General features: G+C 38.5%; 1 protein-coding gene and 1 non-coding gene across 2 annotated transcripts; one reads left to right on the top strand and one right to left on the bottom strand.

Annotated features, from left to right (window-relative positions):
- The first annotated feature begins 1,399 nt into the window (after window positions 1-1,399).
- On the top strand, window positions 1,400-25,869 carry KAZALD1 (Kazal type serine peptidase inhibitor domain 1). Its single transcript, XM_014066703.2, has 5 exons — window positions 1,400-1,508; window positions 11,123-11,735; window positions 14,695-14,855; window positions 23,964-24,111; window positions 24,804-25,869. Exons 2-5 carry the CDS (start codon window positions 11,186-11,188, stop codon window positions 24,896-24,898), a joined length of 954 nt encoding a protein of 317 aa, XP_013922178.1. The 5' UTR covers window positions 1,400-1,508; window positions 11,123-11,185; the 3' UTR covers window positions 24,899-25,869.
- On the bottom strand, window positions 19,939-20,041 carry LOC148043633 (U6 spliceosomal RNA). Its single transcript, XR_015698150.1, has one exon. It is a non-coding gene; the product is annotated as a U6 spliceosomal RNA (small nuclear RNA).
- Window positions 25,870-26,511: the final 642 nt, after the last annotated feature.

Below are 26,511 nucleotides of genomic sequence, written 5' to 3'. Positions count from 1 at the left end.
GAGTGAATAGAGCAAGAAGAATGAGAGGCTTGAGAAAGTCATGCAGTTGATGAGATCCTCTGAGAGAGAGAGAGGGAGAGAGAGGGAGAGAGAGGTGAGAAATTTGAAGAACAGAAGGCAGTGTGTGAAGTGTTGCATAGAGGTGATGAAAGCAAAGATAGTTTCAAGGATAGAAAAGTATGGAGAAGAATAGTGAATGGTCTTCATATAATTTAGTTTTATTTACTTTTTTAAAACTCTCATACTTTTAATATATTTTTTCTTAATGTTTTTACACCCCACACTCTTTCTGTATATTATATTGCTTATCTGTAATGCATGTATATGTTTCTGAAAGGGGGTCAACAATAATTTCCTTATTTCTTCTTCTAAGACATTTTTATCCAAATTGAATCTAAACACCCTAGCAGATTATTCATCCACCTAAGAAAATGGGTTAATACAGGCAAGAGTTGACTAGTGGGTCTCATTCTCTTCCCCTCGTCCCCCCCCCCATGAGTTTAGGAAAAATCAAAAGCTTGAATGTTATTTTCTAAACCTTTTGTCCTAAAGGCATTGGTTTAATATGGATTTTTATTTATTTACTTAGTAAATTTATGGTTTTGATTTGTTGTTAATCAGGGTAACACAGCTGCCTTTATTCTTTTTGGAACCCCCCAAATGCATAAAGAGTCAATTGTGGACTTCTCTCTGGTTCTCATATTTCCTAGAGTATAATTTTTGTTTTGTTTTGGGCTGCTTAGGTTGAAAAAAATGGTGATGCAGGACATGCTTATGTTAATAGTATAGTTTTTTAGAAGCAGGCTTTTAAACATTAGTTTTCTAAAATCTTTGCTTTCATAAAATGGATTACATTTATAAAGGTAGTGTGCAAATGGAGATAAACTAAAGGAATGATAGAATACTGTTTGGGAATAATAGCACTATTATCAACCATTTAACATTGCTTTATCTTGCTATAATTTCTATAAATATGTGCTTCCCTGCCTCCCCAGATCTGGATAGGCACATCAGAAATTTCTGGGTACTTCTTGCTTTGGCAGATTAGGCAAATCTATCTCCCAAGACATATTTTTAGATATGCTGAATTCCACATTATACTATAGAAATTGGAGGTTCTTTTTCTCCAAGAGGCTATTTCTAAAACAAGCAGTGTGCAAGGTATCTAGTTACAACTGTAGTTGCTCAGTGGAGATGAGAGAGAGGCTGCTGTTGGGGTTTACTTCTCGCTGTTCAGCATACAAGCAAATTTAGTGGCTAATCAGGCAAGTTTTCGTTGTTGTGGATGTGCATATGTGGGGGGAGTTCCATAAAGGCTGGGTCCAGGGGATCACATTTCATTGTGACATCATTGGTCCTTGTTTAAGCAGTGAAAACAGCAGGCTGATCCTTTGGAAAAGGCAAACACCATCCAACACAACCTAAGCTGAAAGAGATACTCAGAACACTGGAAGCAACTGAGCAGTGGATTTCGAATAAACTGCCAGCTTTGCCCTGTCTGACATGAGGTAGGTGTCTCTAACGTCCATCAAAGCTTAGAGAGCAGAGTTGTTGCCAGATTTAAACTATGGGGTATTTTGGAACTGCTGTGCTTATTGTATGTATTATGCTAAGGACCAGGAAAGCTCTCAAAAGAAGGAGACATCCATCATAAGTTACTCTGCCTCTCCCCAGATTCTTTCTATCTAGATCAGATATAAGTCTTATAATGATGAATTATATGATGATTACATGATGATCTTTTTTTAAATCCAGAAACTTTTTCTTGATGTTCCTTGTAGTCTGCAATAACTGCTCTGTTCCTCGAAAGTTCCTGGAATGATGTTTCTTTACATTTCTGATGTATTTGAACTTTTGGAAAAATAAGTATTTCATATCTGACTTCACATTTTCAATTAAATTAGATAAAGAATTCCTAGAATCCATTAAACATTTGGATTATTCCAGAGAGTTCTCTTTATGGGTGAAGCTGTTGGCACCTGAAGCTTCTACAAAGTATAAGGTCCTTTCCTAGTTATTTCCTGGATAACCAGATTATTAAAAAATTGTATGATTGTAATCAAACTTGTAGGTTGAGAATAATGTTGATCAAGAGGTTTTATCAAGAATCTGTTTGGAATACAGAAAACATATCCCATTTATTCTGATGTGCACTTAGCTTTATTCTGTGATTTAACATTGCGACAAATGAACCTTCTTAAACTCTTTTTTTAAGCTAACGTGTTAACTATAGTTCATTATAAGGCATCATCAATTAAGATCTGTCATATTACTAATATCATTCCTTGTTTACTAATATTAATGACTGCCTAACAAAAAGTCTACTTGTGATTAAGAGAAAGAAAGAATAGTTCTGTGAAGGCTTGGCTGTCAAACCAATTTAGCCTCAGCGTTCAGAATTTAGTGTAGCATGCTTTCCAGAAAATAGCCAAATTAATCTATGAATTAGTTCAATCTGAAATTCAATAGCTGATTTATGATTCAGTATTTTTCTATAGTAACTGTTACATTATAATTTGATAGGTGAGACCAAAATTATAAATTTCCAAGGTAGGCTGTTAATTAAAGAAATTTGGGGAGATTGGAGATACTACGAAGAGACACCGAAACACTAAAGTATATCCTTAGAACTGGTCTAAGTGATACAGAGCAGCCTGGGATGATTGGATTTGGAGTCTTCTGTTTACCTATAAAAGTCTATTTGTCTATAAAGCCCAAATAGCAGGTGAACCTGGCCTGGATGGGGGTTAACAAGCTTGTACTCAATCCGGATAAGACCGAGTGGCTGGTGTGTTTCCCTCCTACTAATTGGCCAAGTTTTCCATCTCTCAGGCTGGGGGGGGGTCAAACAGTACGCCCCTCAGACAGGGTTCGCAATTTGGGAGTCCTCCTGGATCCACAGCTGACTTTCAAACACCACTTGTCGGCTGTGACCAGGGGGGCATTTGCCCAGGTTTGCCTGGTGCACCAGTTGCGTCCCTACCTGAACCGGGAGGCCCTCACAACAGTCACTCGTGCCCTTGTGACCTCTAGACTGGACTACTGCAACGTGCTCTACATGGGGCAGCCCTTGAAGAGCATTCGGAGACTTCAGCTTGTCCAGAATGCAGCCGCGCGAGCAATCGTGGGTGCACCTCGGTTCACCCACGTAACATCTATCCTCCGCGAGCTGCACTGGCTGCCTATTGGTCTTCGGATACGCTTCAAGGCACTAGTCGTCACTTATAAAGCCCTTCATGGTATTGGACCTGGGTACCTGAGAGACCGCCTGCTGCCAATTACCTCCAATTAGATCCCACAGATTAGGCCTCCTCCGAATTCCATCCGCCGGCCAATGCCAACTGGCAACTACCCGGAGGAGAGCCTTCTCTGTGGCTGCTCCGACCCTCTGGAACGAGCTCCCCATGGAGATTCGAACTCTCACCACCATCCAGGCCTTCCGCAAAGCCCTTAAAACCTAGCTGTTCCGACAGGCCTGGGGCTAAAGAGGTGTTGCCCCCCGTCTCGAATGGTATGACTGTTGTGTGTTTTTAAATTATGTATTGTTATGTTTCGTCTTTTTATTTCCTGTCTGTACCCCCCTTCCCTGATTTGAATTGTGAGCCCCCCTGAGTCCCCTTTGGGGAAAAGGGCGGCATATAAATGAAATGAAATAAAATAAAATATTAGCCTTCTCTCCCAGCTTCCAGCATTATGAAATAGATATATGATAGATAGAAGATCTGACAGAAAAAGCTATCTTTAATGAGTTCTCTTTGTAACTCCAGAAAGAGTTTCTTTTGAAGATGAAAACAAAGAAGCATTGTTATATAGCAGAGTTACATATATCAATTAAATAATAAAATTCCAATCTGTAAAAGAAAAACATTCTGAGCCACAATTTGCTATACATTAGAATCATGTATTGATCCTTCATTCTATAACATTATGGTGCTAAAGAAAAACAGGCATAGTGACTTTAAGATGCAAAGGAAAATATCCAAACACTTCAGGTGAGGATGTGAAGCATCCAGGAAGAACTAAAGTTGCCAGTTAATTACAGTGTTTGGGAAACATTCATAATGACACCAAATATAAACAGGAACCTTGTTATAGCATCTGCTAGGACAACGTGTCTCAACCTTTGAGAGGCTGGCTGGGGAATTCTGGGAGTTGAAATCCACTCATCTTAAAGTTGCTGAGGTTGAGGTTAAAGTTGCTGTTCTATACTAATCATGACTATCATTAAGCGGGGGGGGGGGGATTGACCAGTCTCCATTACTCTTATTTTGAGATATTGGTGACTAGATGACTATAAACTATTGTAACTTACTAATGGGGTTAGATTAGTCCTGGTTTTAGCTACCTGCAAGAAGCAGTTGAAGAAGCTGTTCTTCTAGAGGGCATTTGAGGCATGATGCCTGAGGTATTTTTCGACTGTTTTTCTGAATTGTTCCTGGATTTATTCATTTATTTTTTGGGGGGGGATTGTTGCATTGTAGATATTTTTAACATTTATATTTTAGTGAAACCATTGAAAATCCTTTGGGACTGTGGTGGGATATAAATGCTACAAACAGACAAATAAATTACGATCAACCCAAGCTACCCGCCAAGTCCTTTGAACAAAAATGGTTACTAGTATGTAATTCCATGGCATTATCTTTTTAAAAATCCAGGCAAAAGAGTGATGGGTGCCATTGGTGATGCTAGTGTATTGGAGAAAGGAAGGGAAAAGTTCTTTATAGGCAGCCTGCCCATGGCCTAAATATAGCAATCAGACACAAACTGCCATTACCCAAAGGGCTAGATGTTAAGAACAACACTTAGCTCTCTGGTGCAATGCAAGAGGTGTGATTATTGCATGGTCTCTGGCAAAACAGCTTTTAAGATCTTGAATGGACTAGCTGAGAAAAAATGATCGTGGATCAGGATAATGGAGCACTGGATGAATGTTTTCCCCAGCATGACTAGTCCCTATTTGATCTTTCAGCCTTTGTTACAAGGGAGTCCTGTGCAATAAACTTGAATGGCCATCTTGGGGATTAATAGTTTAGCTTTACGGCAGAGAAATAGCACTGATTTAAATATTGTACAAGCTTGTGTTCTTGACTGGTTTCAGCAACTGTCATAATACCTGAGAGCCAGTTTGGTGTAGTAATTAAAAGCATCAGACTAGGAATGGGGAGATTGTGAGTTGTAATCTTGCTTTAGGCATAAAACTAACTGGGTGACCTTGGGCTGTTTCTTCCCTTCAGCTCTAGGAAAAAAGTAATGGCAAACCATTTCTGAAACTCTTACCAAGAAATCTAGAAGGACTAGTCTAGGCATTTGCCAGGAATCAACATGGTACCCTTCCCCCCCCTTAATAATTATCTATTTTCGTGTTGTTCTTGCTTTGCATACAGTTCTTAAGATATAACCAACACTTAATTTTGTCAATTAAAGAGTCCTATAATAAATTGTATTGTACTGCATGTCTTTGAGGATTCTTTAGATCTACCTATCCAAACCAGTTATTTGAATTCCAAAGTTCTTAAGTTCCACCACTCTTAACACAGCTTCCATAAAAACCGATTCTTAGTATTTCCAGTGTGCAAATCACTGATTACCAATGGATAGTTGTTACCTTAAGAAAATTAGTATTCGAATCATGTGGAAAATATTTAGTTCAGGATTAGGATTAAACCATATTTAATTCTAAGTAGCATTCCAAATGACGCCAATGAGTATCTGGGATTCTCTCTCCCTCTCTTCCTCCCTCCTCCCACCCACCCCCCAGCTACCAATTGGCTGAGGTTTAGGCAAAATACTGACAAACAGCACATCTAGGACTTCTACGAAGCTGGAATTTGGGAGAGGATTTATTTTAGGCATGTTAAGCTTAGGTGAAAACGTGCAACTGTTTTCTGTTATCGTCATCTGTTACTTACAGGAAAATTGCACTAATGCCTATCTATGCTGTCAAGACTTGGTAGCGTGATTTCTGAATGCATGGGGGGGGGGTACAGAAAAGGGTTTTGAGGCCACTTGCAGTCAGTGGGCCAACATTTGCCATGTACAAAGAAAAAGAAATATTTCTCCTTAATTTGCAGGAGACCTTGACAGGAAAAGGTTGTTTTTCATGATTGTTTCTTCAGAATTTGCAACAATGTTTCTTCTTATATACCCTTTTCAGAGTTCTTCATCTTTGGTTTCATGGTCCTTATGGCAGTGGGTTGATGTGCACAAGGAACATTTAATGTATGCTGAGTGGGGAATTCCAATAGTTGAAGTCCACACAGCTTAAAGTGGAAAAGTCTGAAAGTCTGAAAAACACTGTTCTAGAATGACTCCTTTGTTATGGAAATACAGTGTGTTTTGTGATCAGTGAGAAAAAGGGACATAAAGAGGGTGCTTAAAATTGACAAAATTTAGTTTTAAATTGAAAAGGTTGGGGGTTGAAAAATTAGGACTATTGGAAAGGTAGTAGATGGACTCATTGATTTTGGAAGAATTATGAACAAAAGGGTTCTAATTTTCTCTAATCGTAAAGGAAGAATTATATCAATTTGAAGATGAAGTAAAGCTTAATGTCATGTTCTAAGTTCTCTGCCTGGTCCGTACCCCTGGCAGGAACCGTTCTGGAAGCTGATTGGTTGGCCCATCTGACAGCTGACTATAAAAGGCAGTTGTCAGAGGGGAAATCAGCTGTTGCCTGTCACCAGGTTTTGCTGCTCTGTTAGCACTGTTAAATATTAGACATAAACCATCAGCTTTACTAAGCTCTGCTTCGCCTCAGTTATTGACACCCCCCTCATAGTTCCTGGTATCGAACACTTGGTACTTATATGCATAAACCTCTGTAAAACCATATAGGTTTGGTTGAAGAGTATTTAGAATATTGTTTCACAAGCTGTTTCTCACATTTTGTTTTGTATCATTCAGGAATAATCTGGGCCATTGGGGGGAATGTTTAATGCAGTTGTTATGTAGGAGGGGCTTTAAAAAGATTAAATAAATATTAGGGGCAGTCTTCTTAGATTTCTGGATAATATAAAAGAGCTGACCTAAGCACAACTCTTAACTGCACATGTATCCAACTGATGTGATTTATCAATTTTTATTTTATGTGTTAGCTATCTCTATAAAGAATCTGCTATTGCACTATTTTCACTAACTAATATTATGGTTGCTGAAATTGATAAAAATGGATTGCCTTACCATGAAGTAACAAGAATTTTCTACAATCATTTGTCAACTGTTATTGTCTACTGTCATATGTATAATTTCCATTTCAAATATTTCTGAATACTGTACTTGTCTCTTTCCTTGTAGTTTCTGCCCAAATAGTTCTGCTAATAATTCCAGCATATGGAGCATGTTACATAATAATTGAGGGGAGACTGGGATTTTGGAATTTCCTCCCTTAAGCTTCTCTCTGTACTTCAAAGGCGCACCCATGAACTATTTGTTTCTGGCCTTCTAACTCATCGGACCTTATTTCTCTCATGTAGCTATCACTTCCATTTAAGATCCTGTGGAAAATTACCACACTGACAAAATTTGCTAGACATTTACAGGAAATCAAGCAGCTCTATCTTCCTTTCCATTAAATTTTGGGGAAGTGATTGAGGCTCTGGACTTGTGAAATGAGTAATAATTGAGATGAGAGTTAAGAAATTGAAACATAATCCAAGTAAGATGCTGTACTGTTGCTTTTGGGAATCTACTGATCCAGGAAAGTGCGCACAGCTTGTTCTGTGTATAGGTGCTCTGTCTCCAAAAACTAATCTGACTGGTTGAAGGTTTCCTCAGTTTGACATTTCTGGATGTTGAGAAGGCCACAATAGGGGTGTTTCTCTCCAGCTTAGACTGGCATGCCAGTTGGGATGAAGGAAGACTTAGCTATACTTACACAGTAATAACATCTAGCCTGAACTATTGCAATAGAATCTCACTGGGGCTGTCTTTGTACAGTGCTCCATTGAGAAACTGTTCGGTTAAAAAAGGAAAGGGGGGGGGATTTAACAAACATTTCCTATGGTGAACATATTATTCTTATACTATTTCAGCTGTATTGAATACTTATTTATTTCTGTGGGCAATTCAAACTGCTAACAGTATTGTCAGTGAGCTGGGACTAAAATATCCAAAAGACAGATTCACTAAACATGTATCAATGCTATGCTCTGGGCAACATCTGGATGGCATTGTTCTAGTATCTAGTTTTACTGTGAAGTTGCCAGCTTTACAATTTCACTAGTTTTGAAGGCTTTTTATTGTTTGTTTGCTTGGTTCAATCTCCTCTCCAAATTCTTGTATGTGCTTTCTGCGGTTTTAGTTTGATTCGTCTGTAAGTTACCCACATTGAAGGGTAGATAAATAAACAGGTTCCTTTTACATACATTTCTAAACTAAATCCAGATATTTTCAAGAGAAAGACATTCTAGTAGTGGTATTATTGAAAAAATTATCATAGAAATGTCAGAATTTTGACAAAGACAACATTGAGTTAAGCATGCATATTGAGTAACAGATTATGAAATATCCTAAACTAGTCTTATCCTAATGCTTGTGGGGGAAAAGACATTTTTGGAGTCAGGCCTATACATTTAACTTTAAATGACTAAGCTCAGTAATTGAACATTATGTAATTGGGTAATGGGAAACAGCAATGCTGCTTTTCAAAAAAGGTAGTTATATTAAATCTCTGAAGACAATTTAATACTTCATTAAAAGAGCAACTGATCATAGCAGTAACTGCTTTTCCATTAAAAAACACACATCTTGTTCCAGTCACGCTGCATAATAAAAAAATTAAAGAAGTCCTCTAAATTTTCTAATAAAAATTAAATCCCCTATTTAAAAAATGGGACATCATTGGCAGAAACAGTTACATCAAATGTAATTAATCCAAGATACTGAAGGAGAGAAACATTTTGTTCCAGGAAAAAGACTTGCAAAAATATAAATTTTCTTTTTTACAATATGCCGTTTGAAAACTTTCAAGAGGCCCTTCGATTGTATGTCCTGTGTATGACATTTGTTCTTTATATTATTTTTCCATATTTAAATGTGGATACATATTAAAATATTAAAAGAATTGTTTTAAATTTAACTGCTTTTTGGAAGCTGACCCAAAAGCATATTTTAAAGAATGATTCTTTTTCATCATTTGCTTATGACACAATCTCACCCACCTGGTTTAAAACCATTAAATTGAATTTGCACAACTCATTGAGAGGGGGTTAAGGTTAGGGCCACCTACTTGCCCATTCTGACATACAAGATATATAATAGCAGAATTGGAAGGGACCTTGGAAGTCTTCTAGTCTACCCCTCAGTCTAGGCAGGAAACCCTATACCATTTCAGACAAATGGCTATCCAACATCTTCTTAAAGACTTCCAGTGTTGGGGCATTCACAACTTCTGGAGGCAAGCTGTTCCACTGATTAATTGTTCTAACTGTCAGGAAATTTCTCCTCAGTTCTAAGTTGCTTCGCTCCTTGATTATTTATTTATTTATTTATTTATTTATTTATTATTTATTTATTTATTAGACTTATATACCGCTTCATAGAGCTTTCAGCCCTCTCTAAGCGGTTTACAGATTGTTAGCAAATTGAGTCAGCAAATTGCCCCCACAGTCTGGGTCCTCATTTCACCCACCTCAGAAGGATGGAAGGCTGAGTCAACCTTGAGCCAGTGAGATTTGAACCGCTGAACTGCAGATAACAGTCAGCTGAAGTGGCCTGCAGTACTGCACCCTAACCACTGCGCCACCTCGGCTCCTACGGTTTCCACCCATTGCTTCTTGTTCTACCCTCAGGTGCCTTGGAGAATAGTTTGACTCCCTCTTCTTTGTGGCAACTCTTGAGATATTGGAACATTGCTATCATGTCTCCCCTGGTCCTTCTTTTCATCAAACTAGACATACCCAGTTCCTGCAACCGTTCCTCATATGTTTTAGCCTCCAGTCCCCTAATCATCTTTGTTGCTCTTCTCTGCACTCTTTCTAGAGTCTCCACATCTTTTCTACATCGTGGCAACCAAAACTGAATGCAGTATTCCAAGTGTTGCCTTACCAAAGCATTATAAAGTGGTAATAACACTTCACGTGATCTTGATTCTATCCCTCTGTTTATGCAGCCTAGAACTGTGTTGGCTTTTTTGACAGCTGCTGCACACTGCCGGCTCATATTTAAATGGTTGTCCACTCGGACTCAAGATCCCTCTCACAGTTACTACTTCTGAGCAAGGTACCACTCATACTGTACCTGTGCATTTTGTTACAATACAAGACATACAATACAGTTGAATTTTTAAAAGCCCATATTAGGGGATCTATAAAAAGTCACCATGTTCAGCTTTACATCACCAAATCATTTAGTGCCAGAGAGAAAAGAGGAGCTCTAGGAATTTGACCTCCTCACTGATCAGCTATCATTTAAACAATCAACCTTGAATCCTTTTACTTAGTTGAAGTGATGTAAATAAAAACATATTAGCCATATTTTACCCAACAATGTGCTTAGAAGTAATACAATAAAAACTGTATTCCTTATGTAAGTGTGATTCTGTGTTTAAGTTCTGTGAGTTCTGCAATGATTTTGTGCCCTGTTTTAGATTTCTTCACTTGAGTCTCCACCTATGGACCTGTTACTGACTGTCAACTTGAATTTAATATTGTACAAGCTAGGCAAAATAAAGTAGAATAAAAATAATTAAATAAATAGAACTAAAATCATCACAGACATTTCTGGGTCTTATATTTGTCATTCATGTGCTGATATTGGTATGAAACCAGAGCCCCTGTGACCCTGCTCAGGAACCTGTTATGCCTCTCAGGCATAAATGACAATGGCTTTTGCTGTTGTCTCCCCATCATTTTGCAACAACCTGGATGGGAGGTGTATCTGCCTCCCTCACTGGCTGATTTAAAGACTGGAATGCTTTCTTGATAGCATCATTTCCCTGAGGGCTACTTACACTGAGAAGAGTCATTCATTCATCCTGGTCCAGAAAAATCACAAGTGGTTTAGATCATCAATGGGAGGCATCGGAAAGATTCTTCTCAAAATGTTCCAATTCAAGTATTCATTTACAGTAACTGATAGGTGAAATAATTGCTGCATCTGAATTCCTTCCCCTTTTTTGCAGGCAGTGATGTCTTCGTGGTTTTGAAAAGGAGCGAGCAGTGAATGCTCTTCCATCGCTACAGAGATGGTGACAAGCAAGGGTGACAAACAGGTGCCAAGTTCCAGGGAACTAGTGAGAATGTCTCAACCTGCTACCCTAGCTTCTCTACAAGTCACCTTTCTTATGCTATTTCTCTGCTGGGATGCACTTATTTCGGCACTGCCCATTGGTCCTGATTACTTGCAACGTGGCTGGCAGAGGCTTCTAGAGGAGGGGGAGAGTTGTGTGGCATGTAGATTGGAAGAATGCCCCACTCCTCGTGGTTGCCTGGCTGGAGTGGTCCTGGATGCCTGTGACTGTTGTTGGGAATGTGCAAATCTAGAAGGACAGATCTGTGACCTGGACCATACCAACCACTTCTACGGCAAATGCGGGGATCATTTAGAGTGCCGTCTTGATTCGGAAGACCTGCAACATGGAGAGGTGCCTGAGCCCCAGTGCACTTGTTTATCTAACCAAGCTCTTTGTGGCTCTGATGGCAAAACATATGCTCAGATCTGCAAGTTCCAAGAGGTGTTTAATTCCAACCCTGAGGCTAATCTCACTGTAGCTCATGAAGGACCTTGTGAATCAGGTAAGGTCCACTGTCGGTCCCCTCCCCAATGCCTGTGTGAGTCCAGAAAGGACTGGTTTTAAATGTTTTGAAAATAAAATAAACGGGAAACAATGATTCCACGCTCTTACATTTTCAAAACAAAAAATGTCTGGTGAAGTAAATAATCTGACGGTTTTAAATTGGATAAGAGAGATTGGGCAAGAACAACCTGGTTTCAATAATTTTGCAATTTTCATTAGTCCCTCACCACACACACATACAAAAGCTGTTATCTAGTCCTTAATGCTGCTACCAAAGATTGAATCAGGGGTTTTGAATCATGCACTGCCATTTATCTTTCATTTATATTTCTCTACAAGGACTGTACATATTTCTTAATAGTACACAGTCAGTGTGTGTCTATTGTTTCTATGGAGAGTTGCAACCGTAAAGATTTTAAAAAGAATTTAAATAATTGAAGATAAGGAATCAGTGCTTATTGATGAATTCACCCAGGTAAAACAGTCCTCAGCATTAAGATGAACCTGAATAGCTACAATTCCACATTGACAGACTGTTGCTTTCTAGAGCTAGACAAGCCCTAGCAATTGTATATAAAAATAATTGCTAGAGTTAAGGTAAGTGCTAGAAATATTTCATGTGTAACAAACATTATATATTAGGGATATCAAGTGTCATCTGGCATACACCTTGGTCTGCACTGATATATTGTTCCAGGAATTCATAGTATAGCAAAACTTGGTAAATCACACCAGACTAGATAGTGTTCTAGATGTCTGCTACTAAAACAGCATTTACAAATTACACATCTAATAACTGTAATGACTGCTACAAGCTAGGCTTGGGGATTAGTATCCCATTTCCTCTCACCAAATATGAAGTTACCAATGGTACAAAGTATGGACAAAATCTCATGAGATACTGAGATGACACTATTACAAAATGTTAATAAACAGGGACTAGACCTGCAAGTGATGGAGGAACTACCTCTAATTTGATCTCCTTATCGCAAGGAAAGGAGATATCCTGAAATAGAGGAATAAACTAGGATTCAAATTTAGGCTGGTTGTGGAGAAACAGAAAAGAACGTGGGGAGATAAGACTGTGATACTAGAAGAAGTGAATGTTTCTAATATTTGGTCTCAAAACGCTACGTTTTACATAATACAATTATAATACAATACAATAGCAGAGTTGGAAGGGACCTTCTAATCCAACCCCCTGCCTAGGCAGGAAACCCTATACCATTTCAGACAGATGGCTATCCAACATCTTCTTAAAGACTTCCAGTGCTGGGGCATTCACAACTTCTGGAGGCAAGCTGTTCCACTGATTAATTGTTCTAACTGTCAGGAAATTTCTCCTCAGTTCTAAGTTGCTTCTCTCCTTGATTAGTTTCCACCCATTGCATCTTGTTCTACCCTCAGTTGCCTTGGAGAATAGTTTGACCCCCCCTTCTTTGTGGCAACCCCTGAGATATTGGAACATTGCTATCATGTCTCCCCTAGTCCTTCTTTTCATTAAACTAAACATACCCAGTTCCTGCAACGGTTCTTCATATGTTTTACTCTCCAGTGCCCTAATCATCTTTGTTGCTCTTCTCTGCACTCTTTCTAGAGTCTCCACATCTTTTCTACATCGTGGCGACCAGAACTGAATGCAGTATTCCAAGTGTGGCCTTACCAAGGCATTATGAAGTGGTAATAACACTTCACGTGATCTTCACGTGTTATTGGGGAAAAAATGCTGAAAGATTAGAAGCTGCTTTCTAATAAAGCATAAGTTATTTGTCTAGACTGGCATCTAATATCCAACTGGCAGGGCAAGCTGAGGTAAAATTCTACCTCATTGCTACTGAACTTTGTAAAAATCAGAACAAAGCTCTGGAGGTTCCAGAGCTTGAATAAAAGTCACTCTGTATGCAGAACTTGTGCTCTACCTAACAGCCAGCTACCGTCTCTCCCCAGGCATCAGAGCTTAAAACAAGAGGAGAAGTGAGTTAGCTAGAAAGCTTAAGTCAAATCCAAGCATTTGACAACAAGGCAAGCTGATTAGCAGCTGCCACAAAGCTGTCATGTTTCCCCAGCAACAGGAGACAGCAGTAACATCCCTAGAAAGCATTTCATTTAAACGACTGCGACAAAGCCCCGGACCACCGTTTAGGGGCCAAGGGCCCTTGTTCACAGATGTGCCACGATGATACAAATACATTCTTTATAACAGCTGCTGATGGCCTGGCAAAGCAGCACTATTTAGCTCAATCATAAAAGGTTTTCCGCTGAAAGGAAACAGAGAGTATAGTGCAATAGTTCATTTATTTATTCTGTTTATATGACCATCCATCTCAAACGTATGACTCTAGGCGGTGATCAAAAAGTAAAAGATAAAATACCATAAAGGCAATAAAAAACAAATACAGCAGCTGAGATTAAGTAAAGCACAACATATTTCATCAATATAATAGGCTTAACCACACAGTGTGAGCCTCAGGCTTGGTTCCAAGCTAGGTTTTTATGGTCTTTTTGAAAGCCTATAGAGTTGGGACAAGCCTAATCTGCAGAAGAATTATATTCCAGAGGGCAAGCATTATAATAGAAAATGATTTCCTCTATGGACCCACCTGATGACTTTCCCTAATGGATGGGACCTAGAACTTGCCTTTCCTGTTGGACCTCATGAGACAGGTGAGGAGAGACGGTCCTGAAAGTAACCTGGTCCCATGCCCTTGCCATTTTGAAAGTTTAGATGTTACAAAAAATAAATAAATAAAAATAAGACAGGTCTTGACTACAAGCTAACTATCAAAAAGTGAGAGTGATTTAATCACCATAAGATTAAAGGATCTCTTAAAATATGTACTAAATGGTAACTTGAAGGAATCATCATCTCTCAAATTGAGCAGAAAAGATAATATCTTCATGGACAAATCATCTAGATATTCTTGGCTTCTCACATCTTTTTTTTTGGCCTTTCCTAGAGCCCCTTATTGTATCTCCTCCTTATGATATCTGGAACACCACTGGGCAAGATGTGATCTTTGGCTGTGAGGTCTTTGCATTTCCCATGGCATCTATTGAATGGAGGAAGGACGGTCTGGATATGCTGCTTCCTGGAGATGACCCCCACATTTCAGTTCAGGTAACCCTGAAAATCTAATCTGCCCTTAGATGGTGGTTGTTTGTGCGTATGGGGAATATTGTCTTCCCTTTAGCTCTTTGTATATGGTCCTAAAGTGTCACTATTTTATTTAATTATTTTGTTAGATTTATTCCCATTTTCCCCCTAGAAGCTCAAGATGGCATATGTAATATTGACTTCTTTTTTGTTGTTGTTCCAACAACAACAACACTGTGGGTGAAGTTTGGCTGAGAGAGAGGGACAGGTCCAAGTCATCAACTGAGCTTCCATGATTAAGGGTGAGCTTGAACCTGAATCTCGTAGGTGAGAACTTTAATAATAACAACATGAAATTGGCTCTCAAAGTTCTTCAGATCTTCCATCCTATACCCTGCTGATTTACAACTTCTGCTTTCTTAACAAAAGATAGACTTGCTTAACATATGACAGCCAGCTTTGGAGATGCACAGAGTTCTTCAAATAACCTTCTGTTGGGGTTTTATTTGCTTGTTTTGCTTTGTTTTGTTTTTTGGCGCTGCTAAAAATATAGTTAACCCATGAACCTGTTCCCCATTTTTCTTTTGTTTTTCTTACTGCAAGCTTTAATTACCATTCCATCTTTATTGCTTTTTCTCTTGCTGGGCACAATTATACACATTTGCATTAGCATTGGAAATATTGTGGTGATCTGTGAATGTTCCTCACATGGATCTTCACAGAGGTTAACAAGCTTGGGAAGTCAGCCTAAAATAAAACTTAAAAGGCTGCAAAGTACTTAGTGTTACACCCTTCCATTTAGAGGGTGTGTGAGGAAATCCTAGGAATCATTTATGGAAACTAACATTTCTACTATTATATGGAATGTTTGGGTGGGGTAAAAGCATATGTCAAGTCACAATCTGGTTAGGGGACTGGGATAGTTCCATGTTAAATCAAGAGAAACAGGAGGATATTTTTGTGATAGCATCTATCATTTAGAATAAGAGACATTTTTGTTCCTTGCATTGTTGTATCAAATTTCAACTACCCATTTAACATAAGTATAATCACACTAGTCCAAGAAAACAGATGAGGAAAATACAACTGAACAAATTAAACTGGAACCAGGAATTGCTTTCCTACAAGAAACAGCTAAAACAATGAGAAAATCTCCAGAGAGAATGTCTGCTGCTATGAGTTAATTAAAAATAGTCTGGGTGTAATGCTAGACAATATATTGCATCAGAAATGTTTAGTGGAAGAATAGATATTAAGCAATATTACCAAGGTCCTAATGCACTGCTAAATCTGTATGCAGCATGGGATTTGGAGACCTTTTTTAGACAGTGGGATTTTAAGAATGTAATCCTGCCCACATTTATGTTAAGTGAAGTTTAAGGAAAAGAATGATTGTTTAGGCATATTGACTCTCCAGGCTTTACAAAAGATTTGACTTTCATATGCAAACAATTCCAGCCTATCATTATGTATTCATCATTGCCCTCATGCAATTTATTTTTTTGCATATTTGCTCTTCATGCATGTATATAAATCTTCACACTTGCAATTGTATACATGAAGTTTCCTCACTTAAAGATGTTAATCCAACAGATAGTGGGGAAAACTAAAGATGTATGAGCAATGTGACTTGGAGCTGTTATGTGAGGGTAAATAGTGTTTTCCTAATGTAGTGAAGTATTTGTATTTGTATTTGTATTTATTTGGTTTGTATGCCGCCCAATCTCGGAAGACTCAGGGCGGCTTACAGGTAAAAAAGGAAGGGGGGGGACATACAAAGAATACAAAAAACATTAAAATTCGACAACATTCATGACTTAAGATGGGGCTGGATCAACAGCCTCAGGCCTGCCGGAACAGCCAGGTCTTAGTCGCTTTGCGGAAGGCCGGAAGGGTAGTAAGGGTCCGGATCTCAATGGGGAGATCGTTCCATAGGGCCGGAGCAGCTACAGAGAAGGTAATTAAGTAATTAAAATGTTGGGTGTGGATCATATGGGGCACAATGTTCTCTCTCTTGTATTTCTGTAGGGAAGATATTCTAAAATCCCTTTAGTTGAATGTGTGTGCCCATTTGAACTAAAACTGGATTACTGTAATGCGCTCTACTTGGGGCTGCCCCTGAAAAATGTTCGGAAACTGCAATTAGTCCAGAATGCAGCCGCGTGAGCGATATTGGGTGTGCCAAGGTACACCCATATCACACCTATCCTCCGCGAGCTGCACTGGCTTCCCATTGGTCTCCGAGCACGATTCAAGGTGCTGGTTATTACCTTTAAAGCCCTACATGGCCTAGGACCTGGGTACCTACGGGACCGTCTTCTGCCACATACCTCCCTCAGACCAATAAGATTGCACAGGATGGACCTTCTCCGGGTACCTTCAGCGGGACAATGCTGGCTGGCGACGCCTAGGAGTAGGGCCTTCTCTGTTGCCGCTCCGGCTCTATGGAATGAGCTGTCCCCGGAGATCCGGTCCCTACCCACTCTCATGGCCTTTCGCAAAGCCATTAAAACCTGGCTTTTCCGGCAGGCCTGGAGCTGTTGACCCCTTGATGGTGGTCCAGCCCCGTCTGATTGGGTGTCTGTTCTGTTCCTTTTTAACTTGTTGTGTCCCACTGTTTTAATAATTCTTTTAAATTCTTTTTTCATTTCTGTAAGCCGCCCGGAGTCCTCCGGGATTGGGCGGCATAGAAATTCAATAAATGAAATGAAATGAAACTTACTAGCATTATTTTATAGGGATTGCCATACAAGTATGCCATGGAGTAGTAGTATGCCATGCCAATGCCCAGGCAGAATAGATGGGTTTTATGTCAGGCTGTTACTTTATGAGATGAAACATCTTATTCTCCACATAGTAGCCAGATTTTGTATAGCTGCCGGGAAAAAAGGCTGATCGTGCCATTCTATTGACTCATGTTTTCATATTAAATCTGACTCATTCAGCAAGTCAAAGACTTTAACTTTTGCAAACAGGAGTTTGCTGGTGGAATTTGACAGAAGAGTTTCTAACAAATTTTCTCTGGAGACTGAAAGTTTGTACTTTAGCTAATCTGAGAACCAAAAACAGGTGGAAATACAAGCCTTTCTCCTAGTGCTGCTCCACCCCAACCCCCTTCCCAAAGATGAGTGGATAGAAATCTGTAGTTATGTCCTGGAGCTTGTGGCATATTTGTGTACCTACCTGAGAGAATCTTGACCTATATATTCACAGCAGGTCCAAGCTTCTTGTATACTTCTCGAAGAAAAAGTGAAGATTGGAGCAATAAGGAGGCGCTTCAGCTGATGAGGAAGAATTTATCAGTTCATAGTAAAGTGTTCTGACCCCCTCCTCCATCCAGTAACGAATACCGAGACAAACTTAACTGGAATGTACTTTAATAGCAAGAAACCAAAACCTTGGTGGCTGAAAGCCAAGCATGACAAACAAGTAAGGACCTTGGCAGCAACTCAGACAAACCTTGGCAGCAATCCAGCCTATCAAGCTAGTTACAAAAGTTCTCCAACTTTTAGTCAATGCATTGACTTCTGCAAGAGGGGCGTGTGCACAAGCAGTCTTTTTATAATCTGGAGAGGAGCCTAATGACCACCAGCTGAGTGCAATTACCTCCTGTACTTGCACAACTGTTTCTGACGCCTATTAGCTCTTCGGTGCTGGGCATCCAGGAACAACTCACTACTGGTGTCCGGATCACTCTCCCTTGTCTCCTCCCCACTGGTCCAAGGCTCAGGCGCCTCCTGGTGGCCAACCAGCCTCTCTGTGCCCTGCTCGGAGTCGGAACCCTGTCCAGGGTCCTCCACATCCTCCAGAGCCGACTTATAGGGCCCCTCGCTGTCAGAGTCTGGTGGCAGCTCCAACGGCTCCTGCTGGGTCATAACAGTAAAGAAACACTACAATGGAAACTGATAGTAGAATCAATACTCTGTAAGGAAGAAACTCAAATAAAGATGCCATCATAGCATTGTTTCAAGATCCTTCCTCAGATGATGAATCATTTCCAGAAATCTACGGTATGTTGCCAGGCACCATGGAACCTGAGTTACCACTGACCTCAACTTTCTTAAAATGAACACTACAATTTTGTCCCAAATCTGGAACTTCCTCTATGTAGCCTCAAATAGTCCAGCAGTTGAAAAGTGAACAACAATGGGCAGAGAGAATAGAAGTGCTGAACTTCACAAAGAACAGCAAGACTTTGCAAGATTACTCAGGAGAAATCTGCTAGGGGAAACCAAAGTTGCTGTGGGTCAAAACAGGATCAGAAGCAGCTGCTATCTAAAGATCATCATGGATTTATATCACAGAATAATACTATTCTGGGGTGACTCCATGAAATTCCTACTGCAGTCTCCTCCCTATCAGGTTTTTTTTCCTGGAAATTTGACTTAGTTTAGTTTGGATTCATAACTTGGCTGTTGTTTTTCCCCTAGTGCATAGTTTGCATGTAAGATAGCCTTCACATGTATAATTTTGGACTGGATTAATTACCTTGAGATAAGCCCAACATATTTATTGCTATCGAAGCAGATAGTTGTAGCCATAGCCATAGCCATTTGTGAAGCCTTGAAAGGAATAAGCCTAGTAAGTGAAAATAATCAAGAGAATCAAGAAACAAAAGTACATAAAGATATTGTGCATCATGTACTCAGAAATAGTTTTCAGACCTTTGTGGCTGCAATGGGCTCAGATAATTCAGAAGAAGAGATGTTGCAGAATGGAAGACAATAAATCCCTAAAAGGCAGAGGGGAGGATGCAACTGTGACAAAGAAGAGCGATGGTAATTGGTAATTCTCTACTATGAAGAAGCGAAGCACGTGCATGTTTCCCAGACACATCTGCTTGTGAGGAGTACTAATTGCTAGGAGCAATCCTTAAGGATATGGAAATAGCAATAGCAATAGCACTTAGACTTATATACTGCTTAGAGAGGGCTGTAGAAGCAGAGTCAGAATATTGCCCCCCAAAATCTGGGTCCTCATTTTACCCACCTCAAAAGGATGGAAGGCTGAGTCAACCTTGAGATTTGAACTGCCGAACCACACCTAGTAGTCAGTTGAAGCAGCCTGCAGTACTGCACTCTAACCACTGCACCACCTCGGCTCTTCTAAAAATATGGAATGCTTCACGAATTTGGGTGTCATCTTTGTGCAGAAGCCATGCTAATCTTCTCTGTATCGTTCCAATTTTAATATATGTGCTGCCAAAGCAAAACAACATCCTAAGCTTATCAGATCAAACTATTATTGGCCCCTGCTGATACCTATAGCGTAGGCCAAAACACCATAAACTTCAGCAATCTTAGAAAAAGGTCAAGACCTTTGGGGGCTCAGGCAGCATTCGCATCCATCATTCATGCAAGTGGACCAAACATCCTTTCTTACAGATCATTCACTGCAGTGGTGGGTTGCAGGCGGTACACCCCAGTACGTGCATACCGGTGCCTGCCGGAACAGTGCTTTGGAGGGCCTGCCTGCCCGTCCTCTTTCCTTACCTGTATTTGAAGGAAACGGGCCATCTGTGCACTTGCATGCAGCGTACAGCACCTGCATGACGCTCCGCCGAGCAGCTGGAGTGTCACAGGCGGTGGGTGCACAAGACTGAGGGGAATCAAACATATGTTTTGATTCTCATAAAAATGGATTTTAATGTGAGCTAATATATCTAGAATTTCATGGTAGGAAAATCTTGTGGAAAACTGAACATGAATCAACAAGGAAAATGCAGCTTGGTTCTATTTTATTGTGTTTTGATCATATTTCATTTCCTACTGTGTCCAAATCTGGGCATCACACTTTAAGGAGGATTCAGAGAAACAGGAACAAACTTAGAAAGGCAGCAAGGATGATTAGATATTACAAATAAAGCCTATAAAATGAGATTGAAGGTGACGTAAGAAGAGAAAATAGACTGGAGGATAGCATTCTTTAAATATCTGATAGGAAATCACACTGAAAAGGGCAATACCTTTTCTTTATTACTTCAATACATGGAATGATGAATTTAAGTTAGAAAAATAGATTCCAACTGAATTCTAAGAAAAAAATCTTTTTTTTTTACAATCAAACCAATTACCCAATGAAATTGGCTCCCCTTCATTCTAAATGGTCAAACCAAGATTTAGTAGCAATTCATCAAGGCTGCTTTAATTTGGAAGTATGCCCTAAGCACTGGATGAGACAAAGACCTAGTTGCCCTTTTCCAATTCCATGCTTACCCCAAAGGCTGAATTTGGCCCAGTCACTCCATTTTAAAGAAGTTAGTTTTACAGGATTGTTGCTGTGGAGATTACATGATGATAGACTGAATTCCTTCAGAAAATGTGGGCTATAAATCCACCAAGTAAACTACAAATGTTGAACTGTCTGATCAGTCTAATAGTACTTCACAATATAATATATCTGCAAAATATTAAGAGATAGATGAGATTTGTAGCAATTTGGAGTGCAATTATCAAACTTTTGGTACACAGTACATAGCTATGTGTATGTGCTCTCTTTCCCCCTGATTCTGTAAAAAAAAAAATCTTTCCCTTCTGGTTCAGTCCTGCCAATACATTACACATTTTAGAATCTGTTTCAATTTTGCAGTGCTGTTAGATAACTAAATGGCTATTCCAAGACAGTTTTTTTTAATCTGTCAATTGATTATGCAACATCTTTTTTATTTTGGGTGCAATTCACTATTCTGATCTGACAGTGAAAGGAAAAATCTGGATGTAGGCATTTACACAGAGACATTGATTCCGTGTATCCTGTTTATACAGAAAAGACTAAGAAATGAAGACAGTAACTTCCAAACTTCCTCATTTAGGCTTTAAAAGAAGAAAGGGAACATATACTGCTGCTAGTTCCATCTGCAAATAATTTAGATTATTTTCCATTATGGAAAGAACAGCAACATACATTGGTATTTTACATTAGTCTGAAATGTCTAGAACATGCCCAAGTACAAAATACATATGCATTTTATGTGCACATAGGATTAAATGCATGCTTTTTTTAAAAAAAGCCCTTAAGTTCCATATACATTATGTATGTAATCATACACCCACAATGTGCTTTGGAATCAGGCTACAGAAAGAGTCAAAAATAGGATGGAATCCAACACTTTCCAAATATATATGGAGATGATGGGATCAGCTGTTTTCCCTAACCAGTGGGAATGTGAAAAGAGACCAGAGCTGAAAACGGTAAAAAGACAAATTTCAAAGTGCAATGTTAAATATATATCCATGAATTTAATAGTTAAACATTTTTTGTGGTGCCTGCCTTTGCACCAATCTGCCCCTGAGATTCGGATGGACCCAATTCACTTAGTTTGGACAAAATCTTTAAAAACTTGGCTTTTACTCCAAGTTTAGTCTAAAATGATAGATGAATCCATCTTCTCGAAGATGGAGTATATATGATAAGTGCAATATGTTATCTGATGTGTTGGTAATCAAATTCATTACTTTTGTTGATATAAGGTTTTTTTAAACTTGCAATAATATTTGGAGATGTTTTATTTGATGTACACTGCACAAAGTTGCAGTTACACAAAGTTAGGTGACTATATAAATCTTCTAAATGCTGTGTAGTATGATGATGGAGACTTTCCCAGATAAAATGCTCAGCATAATAGTCCTGCCAAAAGACAGATAACATGTTTGATGTTCTAGATTTGCAGCTTTTCAAACTCAGGAAAATGCCAAATGTATTTTTTTAGATATACTAATTAAATTCATGTATTTGCATGAATGAGTAGATGTGATTGTATAAAACAATATGATTCAGGGAGTTGTGCTGAAGCCAACACTTAAATCTACATGAGTTATATTTTTAGAATATTAAGCAATAAACTTTATGTTACATGTGGACTATATCTCTAGCTTTCTGTGAAAATTCACGTATACATGATTACTTTTTCATGTGTAACAAAAGAATAACATAAACAAGCAATGTTATAAAGAAACAAAAGAAGATGAACCAAAAATAAAGCATGGGAAAAGTAAAGGAAAACATTTAACTTATTTTAAATGTTTAAACATTTAAATTATATGAATTTAGATCTGGGCAACTGGCAAGTAATTTGCATTTATTATTTTATCTTTTGCCATGTATGTGTCACTCCAATTCAGAAACTCTGAGTAGTTTATAATAATCAAATACAAAGTAGGATAAAAGCAATAGAAAGAAAGTCAATCTAGCTTATAACATCCAGCCCAGTGGATCTGCAAATTGGATAATCTTTCATCAAACCGCTCCAGAAGGGGTGTCTTTTTACAATTCTTCATAGCTAATGAAGAGGGAGTGTTTTCATAGCTGATGTAGGCTGTTCTAGATGAGAAGGATTATCACTAAAAAAATTTTGCCAAAGGGTTTCCTGCATTGGAGGAGGGATTCTCAGCAAGCCTTTGCTTTGTAATCTCATCAGTTGAGCAAATTCCACCCAGAGCAGAGGGTTTCACAAATATCCAGATCCTAAGCAAATGGAATTAATTCAACAAAATGCTTTTTAAATATACTGGATCCCTCAGAAGAAGGTGTAGAGTAAGGATTGTTTTTAATTTCTATATGTTGGAAATATGGTTTGGGCCTGCTTTACAGTATCACTGTGTTGCTTTAAAGTTAATAAAGAATTAAATAGAATGCTCAGAAAAGAAATGAGTCAAAGATGTTGAATACAAATGACTGTGTATGTATGAAAAAATGGGGAGTTTGGATTTGCCACGCATGGGCAGCGGTTAAGAGTAGCGCATGATTCTAGTATATCAAAATCAAAGATGGAAGATATCCCTACATTTTCTACCGACTATGAGGAAATGAATCAACATGATTCTGCATAGTGAAGTTTTAATTTGTTGTTTGAACATTGACACCATGTGATTATTCTATTATGTATTTATCTTCTATACCAGAGCCAATGCAGAGTAGTCATAGCCATTTTACCCATGGAAGCTCAGTGGGTGACTTAAGCCTAATTTCTCTCAATCTAACCTATCTGTCAAAATTGTGTTATAGTCATGGATAAAAATGGCAGAAGAGTTATCAATAAACCCCATAAAAAAGTTTTTAAAAAGGTTTTTCCCCAATGGAATCATACAATATACAGAGAGAGATTTAAAATTTGTCTTATGTAATTGGCTGTAGTTTAGGGGAGGTCCTCAGAAGTATGAGGTAACCAGCTGGCTTCAAATCCAAGCTGTGCGGTCGACTGATGAAGGAACATATCATTGTTACGCAAAAAACAGTGTTGGGCAAGTGGCAGCTCCTGCCAGCCTTATGGTCCTTACTCCTGGTAAGTAGAAATTAGCCTTAAGTCATTTCTTTAGCAAACCTGTTCGTCTCAATAGTTGGTTTTCTCTTGCGTCCACCAGTACCCACATGTGTCTTCTGTATTCCAGAAACTGCTAATGTCTATCTAGCCATTAGTTCCTATTTTATATATCTTGTGAAAGCATAGAGATTGAATTTAGAAATTTGGAAATATGGAAATTCCTTTCCAATTTCACCAAGTAAATTATTTATTTTCTGTGCCCCATAAAATGCTGTTGATATAAAAATATAAATGCTGTTTTGTAAAGAAAGGGAATTGTGTTTCTTCTTTGCATTTCAAACGGCACTTTATAAATGCATGGCATTGCCATCAAAATAGCAGCCTTTGTCCCATTGTTAGCAAAAGGATAGATGACTTCCTCCAGATGTTTTGGAGTTCAGCTACTATCAGATCCACTAGCTTGGTCACTGAAATTATCTGAAACATCTACAACCAATATGCTAATTGCCTGACAAATAGTAGTTTGACAGTTACAACTATGCTGATAGATTGTAAAATTCATAGGCAGTCCCCATTATCCAGTTAACAAGACTTATTATACATTATAATTCGGAAATGTAATTATTTTAGTCAACAATTATTAAGCAGTAGATAAAGGAGGACAGTAACGCATTTCAGATGGTAACCATATGCTTTGTGTCTTATATTTGCAGATCAACTGAACTTAACCTCACTGGCTCTGCCCAAGGGGCCCAACCTGGGATCAAATGATGACTGGGGGAGTGATGAATTGTATGATTATTACTGAGAAGGGCATATAGAGGGCAGCACTCAGAATGCAAGATCTTTTGTATTCTTTCCCATTTGAACATTTATTGCATCATCAACTGGTGCCCCAGTTCCTTAGAATAATAATGAATATGGAAACTCTTGGGTGAATTTAAGGAAGCCAAAATATTTTTTTTCTATGGAGAACTTTAGTATAAGTTAATTCTGGGTAGACAAAATAAATATACTTAATTGTATGACCAATCCCTGGATGACAAGTACATCAAAGCAAGTAGAAGAGAAGAAGTGATTGTATTTAACTGATGCAAATCAAATGGACATTAAAAAGGACTTTGATTAGCTTCTGGAGGAGTATAATTTCATTGATTTGATGCATCACATTCACAATTATTCCTTTTTAGTATAGCCTTTATTGTCATTGTACATCATGTATACAATGAAATTGGTTAATTTTCTAATTGCCTTTTCTAGATTAGACTACATTGATGTATATAATTCAAGTAGCAGAGATCTTGGAGGAAAAAAAATAAGCCTTTTCCTTTTAATGGGAAACCTAAGAGTTCAGCCTAAGAACTAAAATCTCTAGCAAAATTCAGTTTAACTGCCTGTTTGGTACATAAAAGAATTTAAAGGAGGAAAGATTAGATCAGCAGGGAAGAAAACTGCTGAACAAGTTTGGGAACAGCTTTTAAAATGGAAGCCAGGTTTCAAAGGTTGCCAAAACACATACTGCATGTAAACTGGATAAGGCGTGCAGGATATTATTTGGCGAGGCCTATGTTGTCACAGCTTTAGGTTTCCTTGTTGCAGAAAGGAGAATGAATATCAATTAAAAAGTGCTGATCAAAGAGACTGCAACTGGAGTCCTCCAAAAATAGTAATACTGGTCAGTGTCTCTGTTGTGAATTTAACTATTCTTCAGCTTCACTGCTAACTGTAATTCATAGTATATGCCACCTTTGTTTTTCAAGTTTTTCTTTTCTTTTAAAGCCCGAAAGTCTATATTTACATACAATGTATGAAAAAAAAATCCTGTCTCAAGGTAATTTGTTTCAGTTGTGAAATCTGGTATTACATTCAGAAAAGCCTAAAATGAAATGAGCATGAATGGCTCAATTTCAATTAGGACCTAAATATATCTGATCATGATGACCCACACAAAGCTATAAATGGTGAAGCAGTGAATGTAGCATTTGAGCATTGGAATTTAAGCTATGACAGCTGCATTGATCTGTTCAGCCATAAAATAAGTAGGTGCAGTTGAGTTAGTTATTCTGTCTAATCTACCTTATTTTTTGTATTGCTGGCAGAATTAAAACAGGCAGGACGTGTGGGCCAATTACCTTCCCTTATACATTACTAGAATGGCTAAAATTCATAAAAATAATAACTAATGTGTGCTCAACAAAACAGCACATTTGGATGTTCATCTTGGTCTCTATCTGTCCTACTCAAAAAGTCCTGTTCCCTCAATTCTGGATGCTTCTTCCCCCATGTTATTTTCTCTATGTATGAACTCACCTAATTCACAAGACCAAAGACAGTTTACAAACAATAAATAATAGCTACAAATAATATTCCAATTATACAAGCTAAAACCATCGCATTATGATTCTGACCCAAAGACCCTGC

The sequence above is a fragment of the Thamnophis sirtalis genome, unplaced genomic scaffold (assembly GCF_051295495.1).
Source record: "Thamnophis sirtalis isolate CommonGarterSnake01/CBP01778 unplaced genomic scaffold, rThaSir2_p1.2 scaffold_11, whole genome shotgun sequence".
NCBI classification, from domain to species: Eukaryota; Metazoa; Chordata; class Lepidosauria; order Squamata; family Natricidae; genus Thamnophis; species Thamnophis sirtalis.
This window is presented reverse-complemented; position numbering and strand designations above follow the sequence as displayed.